Genomic DNA, 20,519 nt, shown 5'->3' on the forward strand with positions numbered 1-20,519 from the left:
TCCAGAACAAGTGGCACTTGTAGGAAATTACCATCAATCAAGAGGCATCAACAATCACAACAGATTTGTGATGACAAGTGCAAAATGTACACAATAAACTGGACATGGTTTACAGGAGAACTGTAACTTGACTTGTATAAAAAACTAAAAGTCCTGCTTTCCACTATTAGCATGATTCCCTCTCACTCCCTTCAAATTAAATTAATTAGCGGTGACAAGACGTTTATTTGTCGCGTGATTCGTATGTCAAACCCATAGATTATTGGTTTGAAACCACGTGTGCGCGGTGACAGGGATATTTCCGAGGGGGCCGTGAAGGCATCTTGGTGTAGAGCGGGTTTCTGCGGATCCACACTCAGAGACTCAGACCGGACCCGACCCGAGCTGCTCCACGGACCCGGTTCACAGGTAGGACCCCCCGCTGTGCCGGTTCACCAGCTGACCCCCCAGAACCCCTCGCGGGCTCGAACCCAACCAACTCCAATTCAACTCCAGCTCGAACGCGACCCGGAAAGACGGATATTTTAATGGGAAAGTGTCGCTGCTGGTGTCGCATCCCGCTCCTCGCCCCGCTGTCCCGGGGGAGGTGTCGGGTCGAGTCCCCGGGTCCGGGCTTGTGTTCTGACCCGGCTCCGGAGAGCCTGAGCCCGGGGACACTGAACCCGCGGTGTGACGCAGAGCGGCGGCACGGGAGCTTCCTTTTGTTGACGGCTTCTGGCGGAATTAAATTTAGCGCCAACATGAAGCGTGGTCATACCACGTTAGCTTAATGCTAGGTGGGTGTTAGCTTCACCCAGCGGGGGGGCTGAGGCTCCACTGAGGAGGATTCACCTGCTGCCTGATGGAGGAATTTAGAGAACATCTGTGTTTGTATATCAGTGACAAACAGATGCGTGTATTGTGTTCCTGTGATATTGCTTTGAAGGGATGGTTCACCTGAAAATGAAAAGTCACTGATGATCTCCTCACCTGATGGAGGTGGGGGGTGAAAGTGTTTGAGTCCAGAAAACACTGTCAGGTGTTTCAGGGTCGAACAGCGTTGTAACCAAATCCAATACGACTGAGGAAAATGGGGACAATGCCCGCAAACATAATAAAACAACAGGAAATAATCTAATTTAGGGTACACACGTGGTGTGAATATTGCAAATTTGAATTTAGGGACTTGGGTGCCGTATGGAGGGATTTAATGTTTTTTTTCTGTTGTGAATTTGTTGTTGTTTTGTGGACTCAACACTTCACCCAACCTTCCATCGGCCCAGTGGTGAGGAGATAATTTTTGGGTGAACTACCCCTTCTATTTGAATGTGCTCTACCAATTGAAAACATCTCAGTATGTCCTCTACAGCTGCAGCTTTTATAGCATTAATATGTAATTTAATTCAATCATTTGCTCTGAAATGCCAGGAAGTGGTGAAGATGAATGTTTAACTTTCCCACGGTCAGAGTTCTGTGATTCAAATTACCTGTTTTTCTCCAGTAGCAGTACAGAAACTAGGAAATACTCAGTTTACATTGCTAGCTAGAATTGGACTCATTTAAGTTATCAATTCTCATTTCAATGTAAAATTAGTATCCTGTAGTTTTTGTTCTCCTAATTGAACAAAGGGGTTTATTTGTATAACTGCAATTTTAGAGCGTGTGACTCGGCCAAGGTCCAACAGCCCCTTTCAATGTAATCAAGCTGCACCAAGTTCCCCACTCTCACAGATATCAGTGCCTTGTATGGGCTTGGTTTAAATTTTTTCCTCAATATGCCGGAATAATTCCTGTGAAATTCACTCGCAATGTTAAAGAAAGTGATTTTAAAAATTCCTGGATTAAATCCCCTTAATTCCCCTTCTGCCAAATTTCCGTGTTAATCTGTCCAGTAGTAAATGTGTAATCTTGCTCAAAATCAAACTAGCAGACAGGGATGAAAACATAACAGACTTGTCAAAGGTAATAAATGGATTATAGCAACAAATCTTCTTGCTTGAAAAGAAACTAAAAGTGGTTATTTGATTGTTGGAATAGTTTGTTTGCTGTTAATAGTTAAAATTGTGGAAAATAACAGGATTAGAGAAATAAATGTGGCAATCTTGAATGAATTAAGTTTGTTCAGTGACGTGATCGCCCACGTTCTCTAGTCGGAGCACCGCGTGGGGCACATGGAGACTGTCGCTGCCCTTGGGGGGGAAACCATGTGCGTGACAGGCAGCTTCAATGCAATGTTCAGTGGCAGCACGTGGTGAGTTGTGGTATCCCAGGACCTGGCGGCAGAAAAAACGTTGTGTGAAATGAAGAGTCTGTTGAAAAAGCTTGTTAGTGATGACTCAAAGCAGAAGTGTGTTTTTATTCGGAGGCACAGATGTTCCTGTACCAGCGTGGGTACAAATCCACTCTTATGTAGATCAGCAATACAAGTCCCTAGTTTGCCCACATAGTGAATGTATTTATATTGATATTTAATCTTCCGTGTCACCGAGTTTGTGCTGATGCTGTCATTGCGTGACCGTCTAGGGAATATTATTATTATAACTCCTCCACATAACAAGAATCTCCCGGGCTGTGAGTAAGTGTTTCCTCCGTGTCAGATGTGTCAGAGCTGTTTGTGAATCACCTGATCCCTGATGCAAGTCGCCGAGCGCACCAGAATAGTGGCTTTGTTTTTGCACAAGCAGCTAATGGGACAGCAGCACCGGCCCACCACAGGAGCATCTGTTAGGAGTAGAGGGGGGGGGGGTTGCGTTGTCCCACCTGTTGAGTTGCTGACTTGACCACCAGGGCTTAGCTCAAAGCGAGAAAGACATGTGGTTTATTATTAGTACCAACGCTGGCTCAGTGAGGCGTTTATCTCTCGGCTGGTGGTGCCGCCTCGTGTGATGATAGGATCGGGCTAAACTGACTCATTCCAGGATACATGCACCACCTCCGGCCCGGAGTCTGACTCATTCAAACTCATCAGTGCTGTGAGTGTAATCGTCACACTGGTGAGATGAGGTGCTCCTTGGAGTTGCCAGTTTATTTAACCAGACCTCCTGAGCCCACTGAAAAGACAGCCAGCAGGACCCCGGCTTTGTCCTCGCTGTCTCTGAGTGGCGGGTAATGATTTGAGGCACACAGCGTCGGGTGAGGCTGGAGACAATAGATTTGACAAACCCTTCACCCCACCCCACAGGGTTTCCCCCCCAGGGTTCACCTTAATGCTGCCTTCATTAGTTTCTCATGAAAGTCTCTCTTACGGTCTCTATGACACTGTTTCCTGCTCTTATTTGTAAGTACCACGATGACATCCCAATTCTACAGAACTGAACATGACAATCTCTAGGATCTAAGATCTGTGCCTGGATTCAAGTTGTGTAACTTACACAAAGATCCTATAATCAACGTATCTTCAGTTCTTCAAATCACTGCACTGCAACGTAACAGATATATATTAGGGCTTCTAGGACCAGGCTGTTGAGCAAGCTGCATTTTATGTGTGTGTGTTTGTCAATGTGTCGTTAATTCCTAGGAAGGATGTGTAATCGGAAACTTGATTGTCAGGCACAGTTGTAAACAGCATGAATCATTACTATACAGTTTTACGAGTTTTGAGGGAGGAAGCTTTTCTAAATGATGTGACCTTCACAAAATGCTTGATGGAGACCTGGCTCCTGATGGCATTCAGAGGAAATGGGGTTGAATGGGGCTAATTCTGATTCAAATTTAGGGTGGTGTCGCTGTTTGACACCATTGAACCTTCCCCAAATTCCCATGGTATAACCAATATAACCAGCTTATTAAAAATCACCCTGTGGACTACTTTTATATTTGTATTTTACGTACTTTACGTACTAAATTGAGCTTGGAGTGTTTGTAGCAACTTTTTCAAAATAAAAGGAAATATGTCACCGCTAATGACATAAACAGAAATGCCTCAATGTTATTAGTTTAGCCTGCTTGGTTCTATGAATGTCATGCATTCTCATACTGTTGAGTTAGATAAGTGTTTGCTTTCCGTAAGTGCTGGGAAATGACCTCGAGAGAAAGAGTTAGCCTTCCTTCCCTTGATCATATGAACAGCAACTTTTGTGCGTCAGTCTGGGACTAAAGGCAACTCTGTTAAACAGGTATTCCAATAAGTTAATTATGTGCTTTTGTCCTTTCCTATTAAGATTACGCCCTGAGACATAAGTCACACACACACATTTAATTTCACTTTTTTTCCATTTGTTCCTTCTAATTAGTTTTGTCTCCCTCCCTGTGCACTGGTCTTCAGTCAGATCGGACACATGGTGTTACCAGCTACTTCTTTTCATCAGCCAGTAAAGAGCTTTTACTGGGAGAGTGTGATGTGCAAGAGGTTCACACCCCACACTGGGACCAGCCAAGCATTTGTTACTCTCCACTACAAAGAACGAAACTGGGGATTTTTGCTTGGTGACATCAGTGTGTTGAAGTCGCATGATTTCTCTTTTTAATATAGAAATCCCCCTAACTCCTCGTCTACTATACAAAAAGTCTGGCTAGTTAGAAGTTGCTCAAAGAAGCCACAAGTCCTTCTTGTACCTTTTGTGCTAAATTCCACTGGATATACTTTCTGTCAAGAAATGGAAATGTATGTCATTAATTATTAATGTGAGACCAGTGGACCCATTAATGAGTGTGCCAACGTTATTTAGGATAATGTTGTTGGTTTAAGCAGAGGTTTCCTGGAAGGCATGGAAGGTTAGAGCTCAGTTATTTTCTGACCAACAGCAGATACCTATGGGAAATCCTACTCTTTATGGTAAGAGGCCGTAAACGTTTGGGCACAAATGTGACCACTTCGCTAATGAGATGGCAAGAAAACCAGTTCGAACTCTTCCTGTTTGGCACAATTTGACATTATTGGCGGAAGCAATAAATTGCTGTCTCTTATTTCTATTGGAGCGATGGTTGTTGGAGCTAGATGTTACAAAGTGGTTGGAGCTGTAAAAGTGTCAGGCCGATGCCAAACTGGAGTTTTTCATAGCACTCTGTAGCCTACAAAGTGCCCGTGTGTGTGGTGGGCACCACGTCAACACCAGGCAACCCATGCCAGTTGGCTCGTTTGGTTGAGAGGGGGATACCATACAGGAATCTGGGACGTGACTAAGAGTATATTTTAAAGTTTGAGTCCCAGTGTTGTCCCCTGGTAGAGAGAAATGTAGGAGGCAGAGCGTTAAAAATACTAATCTGGGTATGGTTTTCTCAAAACTGGCAACTTGTTTTAACTTATAAGATTTTGGAATTATTCTCTCAGAAATTGCCAAACAAAGAGGAAAGAAAATCCTCTCTCCAGATCCATGCAATAAATAATTTGTTTCTCTCTTGCACCATATCCCATCCTCCCTCCAAGCTCCATCCAAATTTCATGGAAATCTGTTCTGTAGTTTTTGCGCAACCCAGCTGACAAACCAACCAATAAAAAAAACATGGCCAGCGGCAGAAACAAAACCTCCCTGGTGGAGTTAATACGACTTGTCAGAGCTCCCTGGTGGTCACACTTTTAACTGCAGATGCTGCCAATTTTTATCCCGGTATTGCCTCTTAACCATTTCAGTGATGGGGTGACTCATTGACCTTTCTGATTAATCTGTCAGTTGTACTTTTCATTCAGTTTGTGCCTGTTCTTGTGGTTAATCTCCGTGTAAGCAACCACCTATAGACTTGTTGATTAACATACCTTCTTCTGAATGCTGGACTCGTGCAGATCTTTCCCATAGACAGAGGTTTCTCAGAGTTAGACTCCAGGCTCAGCCAAATTGGTAGAGTTTAGTAGGTGCATGTTAGTTAATGGCCTGTAGTATGTGTGTGTGTGTGTGGCCAACTTCATATAGGACCGTCTCTGTCCTCGCTGAGGGTAAACTCATGACCAGCCACATCCACCATTGGCTTCCTCGTGTCTGTCAGCAAAAAGACACTCAGTGCTTTTTTTTTTAAGTGCTGCCAACCACAGTCTATTTATCGTGGAATAAATCAAATCACACATGCCAATCTTATGTTTAAGAAATAGAGTCGGACTAGTTTTCAAATCAGGCTATATAACAGTATCAGCATTTGTTTGCCGATACTAACTGATATGACCAAACTTTTATTTTAGAATCAACAGTACAGAAAATATGTGCTTTTATATTTACAGTTCATGTAAAACAATATTTTCTTTATTCAAATTCTAGCCTTGATTAACTACTTTGTCATAAGGGTTTGATAACGGCATGTAATGAGTGATTGCCATAAAAAAATGTATGTATTTAAATATATTAGTATCAGAAAAAGTTTTAACTTCCTATTGTAAGTATCGGCATGGACCCCAAATACAGATATTAGTCCGGCATCAGTATGTGTTCGGCTCTTGCCAGTACCCATCACTTGTTTCCATGTTTTTTTGTTAGCCCTCCCTTTGGCAGGAAAGTGTCACGTTACCCAAACATGTTGTCGAGCATTAGAGGAAATAAAACATTTCCTCATAGTTCTGCTTGTAGTCAAAAGCTTTTGTGAGCTTATTAGAATGGGTGATTGTCCGTCAGTGTGTGTCCTTTTTTGAGCTGTCGTATTTAAGAAGTCATGATCCAGGTATTTAATGAGACAACCTTAACTCTGCTTTGAATTATTGAGCTTGATTTGATGCCAATGGGTCTGTATGTGTTTTCTTTTTATAAGGAGGTGTGTTGAGGAAAAGCTTTTCTGTTTAGAGAAGGTGTCACACAGCTATCTGAGCACATGTCTTCCATCACATCCAGGGGGAAAAGATGCTCGAGAAGGAGGGCAGCAAGAGCATGAATAAAGACTGGAGAGACAGGCAGAATAAAATGGAACAAATATGGATGGGGAGTGATAGATGAAGGCCAAGGGAGCAACAGACTTGAAAGTAAGGAAACAGGTTTAGAGGAGAAACGGTCGATGCAGCGAGGCGAGAAATTACAGACAGTAGGAAACATAAGGGGGAAGTGGAGGGAGAAATTAAGAAGCCCTGGGTGTGTGGATTGAAAACTGAGATGGTATGTAGAGCAGAACAGATGAGTTCACTCCAAAACATTGTGGACTAATACAATTTGGAAAAACAAACCCTTCACTTTCTCCTCTCAGCTGCTTCTTTTTCAAACCTCTAGTTTCCATCTCACAGGATTGTTCAATCCTCCCCACTTTCTTATCGAGGAAGGGTCTCACCCCACTGCCCCGTTTTTTTTGTTTTTTGATTGAAAGAAAGAAATCCCGGCGTTGACGTTCTACGTGCCAGAGAAATTTGTAAATGTGTATAAGAGGTTGGACAGAGGAGAGAGAGAACGGGGTGTTTTGAGGAAAAGGGGCGGAGGGATGGACTCTGAGATACACAGAGGGGCCGGTCTAATGTGCAGCAGACGGTGGGGTGTCAACCTACTAAACCTCTGGATGGTATAAAACGCAACATGTGCCGCTTGTTCAGCCTTTGTTGCATCTGACCAGAGGAAAGAGGAGGTCCCCCCCCCCCCCTGTACTGAGTACTGTGAGTAAGATGATAGAAAGTTACTTTAATGTGAGCAGAAACTTTCTCACATGTTTTGGTACTGTGATGTTTGTCTTGTGAGTTTTGTAACCTTTTTTGTGCAGCTTCACCACAAACCAGTAAGAATTGTTTGTATCCTGTTGTGTTTTAACTCCTTGTGGAGCTTTTTTCTCAGTGTTAAAAACTAAAGCACAAATTTGAAGGCTGAGTTGTGACTGTTCTGTGAAGTTTGAGGTTATCTCCCACTGCGGCTGGCATGACGCCAGCAAACTGGGAGCATAATAGTAGTTTTTGCATGAATTGGTTTACTGTGCCTGTTCAAATTAAATTATTCAATTTCCCATTATTGAATTGCTGCGACGGTCTGCACATAAAAGTGGTGCTAAACTAAATCTTAATGAGGGAGAGGAGGGGACAGATGGCAGCCGATGATTAAAAGGTTGTTCGGCAGAGATATTTTATGCTGAAAACCTGTTTGTTATCTGTGTATTTCAGACCTGGTGCAGCGCTGATCCAACTCTAACTGAACACGTGCCCCCGCCTCACCAACAGCAACCATGACGGCCATCAACGCTCCTCGAGACAAGTAAGAGCAACTCTTAAAGGAAGGACATTACTTTGTCAAAATGTTGGATGGACAACTTGATGTTGTTTTCATTTTCAGCTTCATTGTGTACAAAAGGGTTTTGGACGGGACCCAAACGAAGGCCATGATCTAAATTGTTGATAAGACGTTGAATGATTTAATTGATGTGCTTTTGCTGTGAACTTCCTTTTTGTCTTTTTCCCAGATACCATGCAGTCTGGATCATTTTCTTCATCCTGGGTCTTGGAACCCTCTTACCATGGAATTTCTTCATGACAGCAACAATGGTGAGTTAGGCAACGGCTTCAAACCTCTTGAGAATTTTTGCAGGGACAACAGACAGACAGGTGAAAGGAGGAGTCCTGCTTGTGGCCTGGAGGCAGTGACGAGTTAATTAAAAAGTTGGACTCAATTTGGACAAAGGTCACCTAACTTAGAGAAAACATTGATGTTTGTTTACCTTTCTCTACAAATTCACCTGGTTTCACTCAGGATGTCTGACCTGACCCCAACCAGGTGGATTTACATGAAAGCCCCTCTAATCCCCCTCCACCATTGTTTTTTAGCCTTAAAGGGTTAACTTCTCAAAATGTGGAATTTCTGTTTAATTTTCCTGGCAGACTTCATTTGGTTCCACCCTGAGGAAGGTTTTTGTTGAAGCTCAAATGGCTCAAGCCAGATAAATACAACTATTCTGAGCAAGTAGACCTACAAATGGAACAATCTATAAATGAAAGCTAAGGGTTTCACATCAGCTTGAATGCATCACATGTACATTTATAGAATGTAGATATTTTTTGTATCATGTCTCTGAAAAGTTTGTTTTGTTTTGTACATTATTTAAGATCATGAGCTTTTTCATCAAGCAACCTCCCACTTTTTTTGTATTTACACCAAGTTGGCTGTTTATTAGCAGTCCTGCAGTTCATCATACCACCATGAAGACCCAGTTGTTAAAACCTGGGGTGCGCTTGGGTTGTATTTTAAATAGATTAATTTCCTTGTTGGCCTCTTATGCAAATTTCACTGATGCAACACAAAGCTGTGAATCCACATTCATTGGATTGTAGTTCACTTCAACAGCTTCATTTAGCGCTGATGAACATTGTTATATAAATGCACGCCCTTCTTTCGTTTCTCTCCAGTACTTCACCAGCCGGTTGAAGGACCCGCCCACCGATCTCCCCACCAATGTCACGGCGAACAGCACAATGGAGGGCGTGGACACTCGGAATGTGCTGGAGTCCAAGTTCAACAACGTGATGACTCTTTGTGCCATGGTGCCTCTGCTCATCTTCACCTGCCTCAACTCCTTCATACACCAGAGGTATTCACCCGGCTGCATTATTGACACGTTCACACCAAGGAAAATAATGACCATGGAGAATTATAGAACTTGCAGCCTTGTGTCCGATAACGGATTTAAAACCCAACGTGTTGGACAATTGAACACAAACATCAGTGTGATGAGAACAAACTTAAATCACAGAAATCATCTTTGGATAAAAAACGTGAACTTATGGCGAGGTTTATGATCTGTACTCCAGCCAGCCACCAGGGGGTAATCAAGATTATTTGGCTTCATTCACTGTCATATCTTTTAAGATGAGTTAAACCTGAAGATCAAAACATCTGGTACAACATCCAGTGTTTCCCCTACCATTCTATTAGGGGGGCGCTGCGCCCCCTTAACGGCACCTCCCGCCCCGAGTACAGAGAAGAGCCTGAGTGTTGCACGCCCTACCCCAGACAACAATCTGCTCAGTGACCACCGGATGACAGGTTCTGACCCAGCTTGGCTGTCAGAGGGGAAATACTCCCCCTGGTTGTACAAGACTGATCTTGGTACCTTAAGTATTACACCAGACGCCGAAGCGCCGCGCAATTCTCCAGCGCGCAGGCGCCTGGCTGTTCTCACGGGAAGCGCATTTCTCAGCGCCGGTCAGCCCGCGATTATGCATTCTCCGCTTGTATTTTACCGTGAACGCACCTCGCCTCGCAACCTCAGCCTGAACCATTATTAACCCCGCTGCGTCACTTCCTTCTATCACTGTTTAATCTATTTTCATCGGACCATTGTTCAAAACCGGCAAATCTGACGTGAAAAGATTTTTATTATAGACGGAAATTTCAAAACGGTAACTTAACACAAACGAGGGTTATGGCGAGGTGCTCTATTCTAACTAGTCCTGTTTGATTGCTGTGGTAACAGGGATGTCAGGTGGTAGAGAAGTCGTTATGGGAAGATTGCTAGTAGGATCTCGACTTTAGTCTTCTTTCACTTTAAGCGCATGCTCCATGACGTCTTTACAGCGCTTTCAACCACTCCGCTGCAGCGTTTCCGTTTTTTCGTGACAGGGCTTTGTGTAGACGCGATAAACATAAGTACCGGATCAAAAAAAAATTCCGGATTCCGGCAATCCAGGTTACTTATGGAAGTCAGTAATGAAGCATCTCGGGTTCAAAATTTGTAAAATTATACATTATATATATAGTGTTGTTATAATTTTCCGGTCAGTTGAATATGAGCAACTCTAAAGGCCGGCGCATGCTTCTGCGTCGTCAGGGGCACGCAGCTGTAACGCAGGACTCGTTGTCATTCATGGTTCTCCAACCGTTGCGCGTGTTGCCATGCAATTCCCCGCCAGAACACTAGGCGCAGTAATGTTTTTTGTCGAAGTCGGCTCTTCTTCGTGTGTTGCACGAAGAAGAGCGATTTATTTACATTGCCACGGCGGCTCCACAGAGCCTTTTTCTGGCGGAAAAATCCGCCGGTTAGTGACAGGTTATACTAGTGGACATAGTGTCGGATCTCTTCTGCCAAGTGTTCTTCTATCTGGTCCATATTCGTTCTTCTAAATCTTCCGTGGTTTCCGGGCATGAACCGGAAATGCGACTCCGGAAATGATGTAGTCAGCAGACCAATCACAGCCCTCGCGGCCGGGTGACGCTTGCGGGGCTTTGCCGTCTAGTTAGAAAAATTGGCCGACGCACGTAAGGACGTAGGAAGGGCCGTGAGGGGCCCGGAAGGGCTCTTGCGTCTCCGTTCCCGTGAAAACGCAGAAGCATGCGCCGGCCTTAAGACTTTTACTCAAGTCATTTTCTGACGGGTGACTTTTACTTTAACCGGAGTCACTTTCAAGTAAGATATCTGTACTTTTACTAAAGTATGGCTTTCAAGTACTCTATACACCACTGGTTTTAGGAATGTTCTGTCGAATACGTAGACGGCATAAACAGGCAGTTGTGAGAGGAAACCAGACCCGGCCCTTTATAGAGTCTCCCTGCCAGTCCTACAGAAGGGACAAACTGGACAAACACATGACGTCTGAGCATCACAGAATAGCCTGTCAGCGCCGGTCAGAAATCCAATGTACAGTTCAAAATCATTAAAAGAAACACATTAACATCATGATTCCTTTAAGTTTTTGTGTCCGTGTCTGTCCCCCCCCCAAAGCTGTAAACCTAGGGGAAACACTGACATAAGTAGCATCTCTGTTCTGTCCTGTTGAGACGATTATCACATTCCACCATCTATGCTTCAATATTTCAGTTTATAACAATGAGAGATTTAGCCAAACAAGAGTTTTTTTTTTTATAGGAAAACCTTTATTTCTCCTGTTCTTTCTATCCACCACACTACTTATCTTTTGCCCCCCATGGACCCACTGTAGGTAACATGATCCTGTTATGTGAATGAAGGTCTGTGTGCCTCCAGTTTGTTTGCTTTAATTAAGTTGGATTGGGAGAGATCTGGACCCCGACCATGGCCGCCTCTTCCCCTGCACAAACACACCCAGGAATGCTTTTTATGTTCTCAGCTTCACCCCATCTTCTTCTTGGTCTTCTTCATCTCCCCTCCAAACTTTGCCTCTGTTCTTTTTCTCCTGCTGTCCCGCTCTCCCTCAATATTCTCACTTCATTTCTGCTGACCGTTTTTTCTTGCCCTCATGAACACAAGCCTTTGTAAACCGACACAGCTTCTCTATTTTCCTTTTTCTCGTGCTCTATGTCAGAGTGACTTCAGCAGAAAACTTTTCAGATGAATAAAAACTCTGTTTCTAGTATAAAGGGAACATATTTCTGATTTGAACTTTGTTTTACAAGGAATCATTCCCCGGTTTCCCACATTCTTACTTTTCTTATCAGTCTCTTTCTCTTGCTTTATTCTCCATTATAAAACAAATAGTCGACAGTTGGTTAAATTCATTTTAAACATCCTATATTTATATTTTAAGGACTTACTTTATAAATGAACTCCTCAAGCATCATTAAATGGTTATGGGTAATGTTTTTGACCCTTGGTTTAGGATGTTTGTGTTTTGCTGGTTATTCATTTTTTACTTCTCTCTTGTTTCACCCTGTGTGTCTCAGGATTCCTCAGAAGCTGCGGATCTCCGGCAGCCTGGGGGTCATCCTGGTGGTTTTCCTGCTCACGGCTGTCTTCGTCAAGGTGGACATGGCCCCAATGACCTTCTTCACCGTCACTATGATCAAAATTATCTGCATCAACTGTGAGTTTCCAAATATGTGATGATTATATGATTCTTCTGTATTCAAACTTTTTAACACCAGGGACTTTTCTAAACCTGTCAACTTTAGTTTCTATAAAGTCTTTGAGAAAACGACTCTACTTTTCACTTTATTTATGACGTCAGTTAACATTTTCCTGAAGAGTTTGATCTTAATGGCTTCAAGTCTTCTTCAATGCAGCATGATGTTCAATTTGCAGCATGGTATGCATTAGGCTGTGGTTACAGTATGATTGACAGCTAGTACTGCCCAATGGGTGCAGGTTGAAGGTGTAGGCGGGTCTCTGACAGTTCCCAACCCCTCCTCGACCAAATATGGGGTCGCCACTCATTATATCATTCCTCTGGTCATGATAGCTTATTTCCTATTTGGATGTGTGGTCTAACCAATCAGTAGCAAATTAATTATCCATCTCAAAGATGTGACGTTGGACAGCAGCAGTTCCTCACGTGTGCAGCTGTGTGGATCTCATCCAAACTGATTATGTAGGAAGATGATGTCGAGCTTCCTCGTCCAGTCCACAAAGCTCTGATTGTTATTCCTCAGTTTTCTCTAACCAGCGTGAAGACAAGACACTTGTATTTGGAAACTGCACATCTAACACAGATTGACAACCGAGGCAAATTTACATCCGTGTGGTTAGACTCAATATATAAAAAATATAGTTTAATTCACAGCAGCACAGCCTCCATCACCTTCATGACATGAGCATCTTGACGTCATTTCCATGTGGAACTCGAGCAAATGATTAGTTCCACGTGTCTTCTTCTTCTTTGATCAAATTCTTCTGCATCCCCTGTGTTGGGGAAAGTCCCTCTCATATGGACAGACACACACATACACACACGCTTACTCACTCGCTCTGTTGTTCGATGCTGAGCTTCAGAACACAATCTGAAAATCTCGCTGAGTTTGTTTATTTACTATGTGACCATGAGCAGCAGGGATAAGCTCACCCCCCTCTCTGTCCCCTGTTGGGCCAGCCTCGACCCCCAGATCCTCGGGAGGATCAGCCCATCATGTTTCATTTAGAGGGGAGCACGCTGTGACCTTGAAGCTTTGATATCAGCAGTGGCACATTCCTCTTTGTGGACACATGTTACAAGATTTCTGTAGCTAATTAAAATCCAATACTTGTTGTATACACTGTTGTAATCTGCTGGTGGGATGCAGGTTTGTGTCTCACTGGCTGTGTGTTAACTGAGATTAGGAAAGTAAGAGTTACATAAAACACTTGCTACATGAAATCATCTCACTGGTTGTAAATTTTTTATGGGGCCTTTTTCCTGATTCTGTGGGACAATGACTTTATTTTCGTTTTCACAGTGACTCTCATTCTTATAAATGCTCCTCTTGTTTCCTCTGTTCCTGCTCAGCGTTCGGGGCGATTCTTCAGGGCAGCCTGTTCGGGCTGGCGGGGTTACTGCCTGCCTCCTACACCACTCCCATCATGAGCGGACAGGGGCTGGCCGGCGCCTTCGCCGCTTTCTCCATGATCTGCGCTCTGGCCTGTACGTGTCTCACACAGTAGCAATGGTGCTATATATAACAAAACTGCTGCATGTCCTGCAGTTTAATGATTTTTGTAGCAATTTGTAATTTAACTGCTCATAAGATATAAAGTGACAGGGATTTAGAATATGTTTGCATTAAATGAGTTTCAAACACACATACAAATATACAAATTATACACATACTTTTGAATATTAAACGTGTTTTAATTATAAATTTTTTTTAGTTGGAAGTTCAGCCAAAAGTTAAGTCATCAGAAATAACAACAGTGGCCTCTTACAGTGAATAATTAGGAAAATATATTTAGTTCCTCAGAATTTCCTTTGACTCTTTTTTTTTTCTCCGAGCTGCTTCAACAGACTTCACAGGAAATGACACATTAGCTGGTGAGGCTGTAAGGGGGAGTTTAGGGAATTCTCAGGATATTTGCAGTGGTCTGCAAGAAGAACTTAAATCAGCTAAATCAATACTTTAGGATAGTTTTAAAAACACGTATGACTCTCTGTGCCTTGTGTTTGTGTGCAGCTGGATCGGCCCTGCAGGACAGTGCTTTTGGTTACTTCATCACTGCCTGTGTTGTTATTCTCCTGGCCATCATGTCCTACTTCGCCCTGCCCAGGATGGTAAGAACTTATTAAAAAGAGTTAAATGGTTGTTTTTATCGTGTGGTATTGGTTTTACAACCCATTTGGACAGAACTCTGTAAACTCTCGATAAGATTTGAATTCCTCCAAAGCCTTTGAGGAGAAAGTAAACACCTGATATTAAAAGTCTGCAGCATCTCAGCAAACACGCTGTCCTCCCTGATCTTTGCTCCACTGGCTCAGTGCACTCGACTCATCATCGTTGTTGGTTTTATCAACAGGAGTTTTTCCAGTACTACACAGAGAGCAATAGATCCAGACCATCTGATGATGAAGAGAACAAGATGGACTTTCTCAAAAATGGTACAAATGATGTTATGTATACTCTGAGATCTTGTGCATGCACCCAATGAAACTTAACTCCACTTGTCACTTGGACAAAGCAATGATAGCGAGATGTTTTTGTTTCTCACTCAGAAAGTCCAGCAGAGAAGCGACCGGTGGTGAGTCTGATGGAGGACGAGGCCAAACCGAGTGTGTCTGTGATAAACATCTTCAAACAGGTGAGACCACGACTTTCTGTCCTCACGGTCTGTGGTTCAGTTAGAAATGCAAAGCAGCTACAGAAGCAGCTTTTAACACTGTCCATCTGTGACAGCGATGACAGTGGTTGCATCACTTTGATAACGTGCTCCGATGCTCTCTAATCAGATCTGGGTGATGGCCCTGTCGGTGTGCTTCATCTTCACCGTCACCATCGGAACATTCCCAGCTGTGACCGTTGAGGTCAAGTCCACAGTAGCAAACGGAGGAGGCTGGGGTGAGTCTCTGTTTCCTCCATTAGCACAAAGACTAGTGACTCTGTCCACCTGACGTTTGAGAGGGATGAGCACTAGATTTTTTTGTTCCTTTTTTCTTCAAACGTTGATGCTCAAACTTATTTTTTTTTGCTTCAAGGCTGGAAAACTGTTGAATCCTCGTCTCACACAGAAAGTTTGGGCGCTCTGTCATGGCAGATGTCTAATTTTAATGTGAACGAGTTGCAAGACCAATCAAAAGCAATTTCAATTACTTCATCTTTTATTATTTATCATTTAAAAAATCTGGAAACTGTCTCACACAGGCAATGAAACACAACGGTGTTAAAAAGCTTCGGGCTACAGTTGTATTGACTTTTACTATACTGTGTATTTTTCCTTCTCTGCCTCTGCTTTATTCTTTATATATAAATATGAAAGCTGAGCATGAAAATACAGATGTATACATTTTAGTTCTTTGCACATAGTACAGCATCTCTTATGAGGAAAACTGAAACTGTTATATCATCCTGTAGTGTTGTGAAGCTCTGTAACGTTAGCAGCTTTCTCCCTAGAGGATTCCAGAAGCTATTGCTGGCCTGGATTCACAGGATCTGTAGTCACAGGGGAAAAAGTATCAAAACAGCAGAGTAGCAAGAAAAGTTTGTTAGGATCTTTTGATACTTGTCAGCATCGTGACTCAGGGTCACAGATGGGATCCTTGGTAACAGCTGTGAATCCAAACCGACAGCAGGGAAAGAGAAAGCTGCAAACTTTCAGATCAGATGTTCATCTGAGGTTGTTGTTTTTAGTTTTTTCAAGTATTTGTGGAATTGTTTTCTAACAACAGATTTTGATTTGCTCCTTCATCAGATAAGTACTTCATCCCTGTGTCATGTTTCCTCCTCTTCAACGTGATGGACTGGGCTGGCAGGAGTCTGACGGCCGTCTGTATGTGGGTAAGTTCTACACAAATGAGATGTTTTATCATGAAGCTCGATTTAAAGTGAGGTCACATCGTAACAAAGCCAGGATCGAACCTTCACTTAGTTTATTGACTCATTGACCCGGCTTCAGGACACAAACTCTCGTATGCAGATTCCGGAGTATATCAAACATTTTCTAACGTGTACTAACTATAATAACCACCACTTCAACTTTATCACCTCACACAGTCTGATAAAGGAGCTGATCCAGTGATGTATGTTGTTTATAATCACATTAATCTGAAAGTCCATTAGAAATGACCACATCAAAATATTTAGTGGGATCTGCTGTTTTTCTTGCTGGTGCTGGAAACAAGAGACACACTAGTTGGCGTTTTAATGAAATACTCAGCCTGCGTAAATGTTTACATACAGATAAATCTGCCATGAGTGGAATGGAGTAAGGAGTGAAAATAGAGAAGACATAAGTTACTGTTGAGATCAGGTTTGTTTAAGAGAGAAGAGTCTGGATCAAGTTCAAATTTAAAATTCTTCAGCTTTTGTTGGGAGGATTTTGAGCTGTAACCAGAAGCGGAGAAACTTTTCCTGCTGCTTTCAGTCTTATGCTGGACGACTACCAATTCCACATCAAAACCTGACGCCTAAACTATCCACAATGCACTGCGGCCGCCCACGGTTTGGTTGGAGATGAGGGTGTGTTCCTATGAGTCAACTGCCAAAGTGTACACCAGTCAGGTTGCAAGTGTGTGTGGGTAAAGGAAGTGGTTTGGGTGACGCGCTGGTGATTTTTATGGTTGTTCTGTGACACACTCTGTGAAAGACGCTGGCAGCTCAGATGTTAGTGAACAACTGAAAAGCCTGGAGCTCTTCTACACATCTGTACATGTCACACCTGTGGTTGTGAGTGTATTTATAGAGTTTATTGTTATAGATTATTTCCAGTTTCTTGGCTGATACTTCACCTCCTATAATCTCTATAAACAGATTCTGCATGTGAATATGTACAATCTGTGGGCGTCTGCTTTTTAGCTTAACAACCATCTAAATATGAATGTAAATAGAGGTCAGACAAAAGGTTTTCTGGATCTTAAACACCCACAAACATAACGCTGTTTGTTTTATAATTAGAAACGTTTGACTCCTGGGATTACATTAAACTTGTCCGACTGGAAACTGTACGTCAATCGGGAGAGTGGGCGTTGATCTCTAATGTTTACAACACACGACCCAAAATATTGCCCGTTGCTCCAAGAAGCTCCTTCATCTTCAGATATATTCAGATTTCTCCTCCTAATACTTCATTCCCCTCATTTGGTCTCATATTCATTCTATGAAAAGTACGTCAGGCAGATTTCCTTTTTAATAAAACAATAATCATAATGTTTTTAGCTTTTTTTACTCGTGTCTTTCTGGTCTCAGCACTAGTTCAGCTCGCTGTAAAACTTAATCCAGAAACAGATAAAAAATCAAGTCTGAGTTTCCTGCAATCCACAGGAAATCATCAAATGGAATTAAGTCACGCAGTACAAACTGAGTAGGGTTCGTTAACACAGTGTGACCTCCGCTGGAATGCAGCCTCTCGTGGCAGATAGCCGGAGTCAGCTGCTCCACCACCATGTGAGATTATTTATCATCATCATCAGGAAACAGGATCCGGACTGTTCCTCTGAGCAGCTCGGTCTCTGCAGAGAGGACGTGGAAATATGAGTTTAGCTTTACCATTCAAAATATAAACTCCAAATTTAATATAATACATTTACAGCTGATAAATGTAAATGTTTTAAACAATGTTCATGTTAAAATACAGATGCACACATTCGTTTTTAGTGCATCCATAGATCTACATAACCACTGTTCAATCTATTCAATTGATCGATTAAAGGTCATAAAACTGAAAATGTGCGTCACATGTTCCCAGAAACAAGCTGATGATTTTTCTGACCAATGTTTCAAAACCACTGAATATTCTTTAGTGTTATCTTGATAAATAACTTGATTTAACTAATTGAGTAATGCACCACTTGTTAAAGACTCCCCCTCACACAAACAAAGTAAAAACACCTAAATGTTGTTTCTCTCTCTCTCTCTCTCTCCTCAGCCGGGTAAGGACAGCCTCTGGCTTCCCGTCCTCGTGGGTCTGCGCGTCGTCTTCATCCCCCTCTTCATGCTGTGTAATGTTCAGCCTCGTAACTACCTCCCCGTGCTGTTCAGCCACGACGCCTGGTACATCATCTTCATGATCTTCTTCTCCTTCTCCAACGGATACCTGGCCAGTCTCTGCATGTGCTTCGGACCCAAGTAAATGAGACACAAACGCACACACACACACACACACACACGATGAGCCTGAAGAAGTCTAACCTTGCTCTCATCATTGCTCCTCTAAGTTGAACTTTACAACAAACATAAGGTTTAGGAATGAACCATGTGATCTTAATGAATTCTCTCCCTGTGTTGTGTGCGTACAGGAAGGTGCCCCAGCACGAGGCAGAGACGGCGGGGGCCATCATGGCCTTCTTCCTGTCCCTCGGCTTGGCGTTGGGCGCTGCAGTGTCGTTTGCTTTCCGGGCCATGATCTAAAACCTCCAGCAGACCCAGAGCAGACGACCCTGGCCTCCAACAACCTTCCCCGCCGAGTTCCTAGGCCTGAGAAGAGGCAGCAGAGACGACCGGAGGACGAGCACCGCCTCGTCTCATCCAGTCACCATGGCAACAAAATGAGCTGAAAAGTTACTGATTTCGTTTTTATTTGCTCCAAAAACTAAACTGTTCTGGGTTTTATGTTTGTTTTTATTTGTTTTGTATCAATGCTACTGATCAAAGAGGCTGTTTTCTCTGAGATGAAACCAAAAAATTAAAAAAAAGAAGTCCGTTGAAGTGAACTCACGTAGAAGACGACTGAAAGTTTCCAATTTTCCAAACAGAGAATGAAGACGTTCTGCACACTTAGCATCAAAGAGCCCTCATTTATAAACCTTTTGCACAAAACTATAAAAGAATATTGATAATTGTGTTAATGAAGTTTAAACATTTTATTTTTTCTGCCTTTATAATTCACATGAAGTCACGTTGGTGTGTAAATCAAGTCTCAACACATTTGAAACACTGCAGGTGTTTGGCTCGTCTACATTACCTTGAACACTTCAGCTCATTCGTAAGTGAAGTGGGATCCTCCACGTTTGTTTTGCTCATCGAGCACGAAACAACAAGCAGGACGTCGCTCGGCCGTGACTGTTGCAGCTTTTAACTCAGATCAGGCCAAATACACAAAGACGTGGGAAAACGAGAAACTCTGGAGGGAAGGTCACGACCCTGCAAAACCGCTCCGCTCCCTCCGTCTGCTTCAGTGTCGCCTCGGGCCTCCTCTGTTTGTCAGCGTAGAAAAACCCTCAATGAATGTAATATGGACTGAATCCTGCAGAGGAAGTTTAAATAGATCACATGGGCCGTTACCCTTCCTTCTGAATGTTCATCGGTAAAATTCCTCTCCTGTAGTTTTATATGAAGTCTGACCACTATGTCTGTTTATCTGGACACATCTTCTGCCCCGTCCTCTGAGGTCCTTGTCTACTTGTCAGGACGCGTGACGTCACCACGTCTCCCTGACGAAACGCACCAAGTATTTTTGAACGGAGTGAAAAGTTGTCGGTGACACAAGTGTGCCATAATGAGCGAGTGTTTTTAAACCTCACTCTGCCTTTTTGTTTTTTTTCTGTCTGTGCCAATTTTTCCGTCAAACGTGTTCTCGTGTGGGATGAGAATTTATACAAGTAGTTATTAGTTCATTTATGTTTTAATGAATGAAGGTGGATAAAAAGCCGTCCGCCTGTTGGTGTGATATTTTGGTCTCTTGGATTTTTGTGGCTTTTTAATAAAAAACCCTGTCTGCTTTAGTTCTACACAGTTTTCACAAAGCCAGCAGCGTCCATCATTATAGCTCGTTTGTCTGAAAGCACAACGTGGGTCTGTTTGTCGGACCGTGGAAATGTTACTTAAATTGCAGCTTCAGACAGTTCAGTGATGAAATAAAACTGTATTTTTAAAACTCTGGCTCCTCCTGTTGGTTATTTGTGGAAACGCATTTGTCCG

At 42.9% G+C, this 20,519-nt stretch overlaps 1 protein-coding gene across 1 annotated transcript; it reads left to right on the forward strand.

The window, feature by feature from the left end:
* The first annotated feature begins 360 nt into the window (after positions 1–360).
* On the forward strand, positions 361–20,456 carry LOC133020584 (equilibrative nucleoside transporter 1-like). The gene is made up of 13 exons (XM_061087195.1): positions 361–408; positions 7,967–8,057; positions 8,263–8,344; positions 9,203–9,384; positions 12,432–12,571; positions 13,967–14,101; positions 14,628–14,725; positions 14,968–15,049; positions 15,164–15,249; positions 15,398–15,506; positions 16,357–16,442; positions 18,529–18,728; positions 18,899–20,456. The coding sequence occupies exons 2-13, from the start codon at positions 8,029–8,031 to the stop codon at positions 19,008–19,010; spliced, it is 1,341 nt and encodes a 446-aa protein (XP_060943178.1). The 5' UTR covers positions 361–408; positions 7,967–8,028; the 3' UTR covers positions 19,011–20,456.
* The last annotated feature ends 63 nt before the right edge of the window (positions 20,457–20,519 follow it).

Source organism: Limanda limanda, chromosome 15 (assembly GCF_963576545.1).
Source record: "Limanda limanda chromosome 15, fLimLim1.1, whole genome shotgun sequence".
NCBI lineage: Eukaryota > Metazoa > Chordata > Actinopteri > Pleuronectiformes > Pleuronectidae > Limanda > Limanda limanda.

Excerpts from the sequence above, each read along its gene's own strand:
- LOC133020584 (XM_061087195.1), top strand. The coding sequence starts at position 8,029 with ATGACGGCCATCAACGCTCCTCGAGACAA. Across the intron at positions 12,572-13,966 it reads CAAAATTATCTGCATCAACT|CGTTCGGGGCGATTCTTCAG; the intron begins GTGAGTTTCCAA and ends GTTCCTGCTCAG. Across the intron at positions 15,050-15,163 it reads GATGGACTTTCTCAAAAATG|AAAGTCCAGCAGAGAAGCGA; the intron begins GTACAAATGATG and ends TTTCTCACTCAG.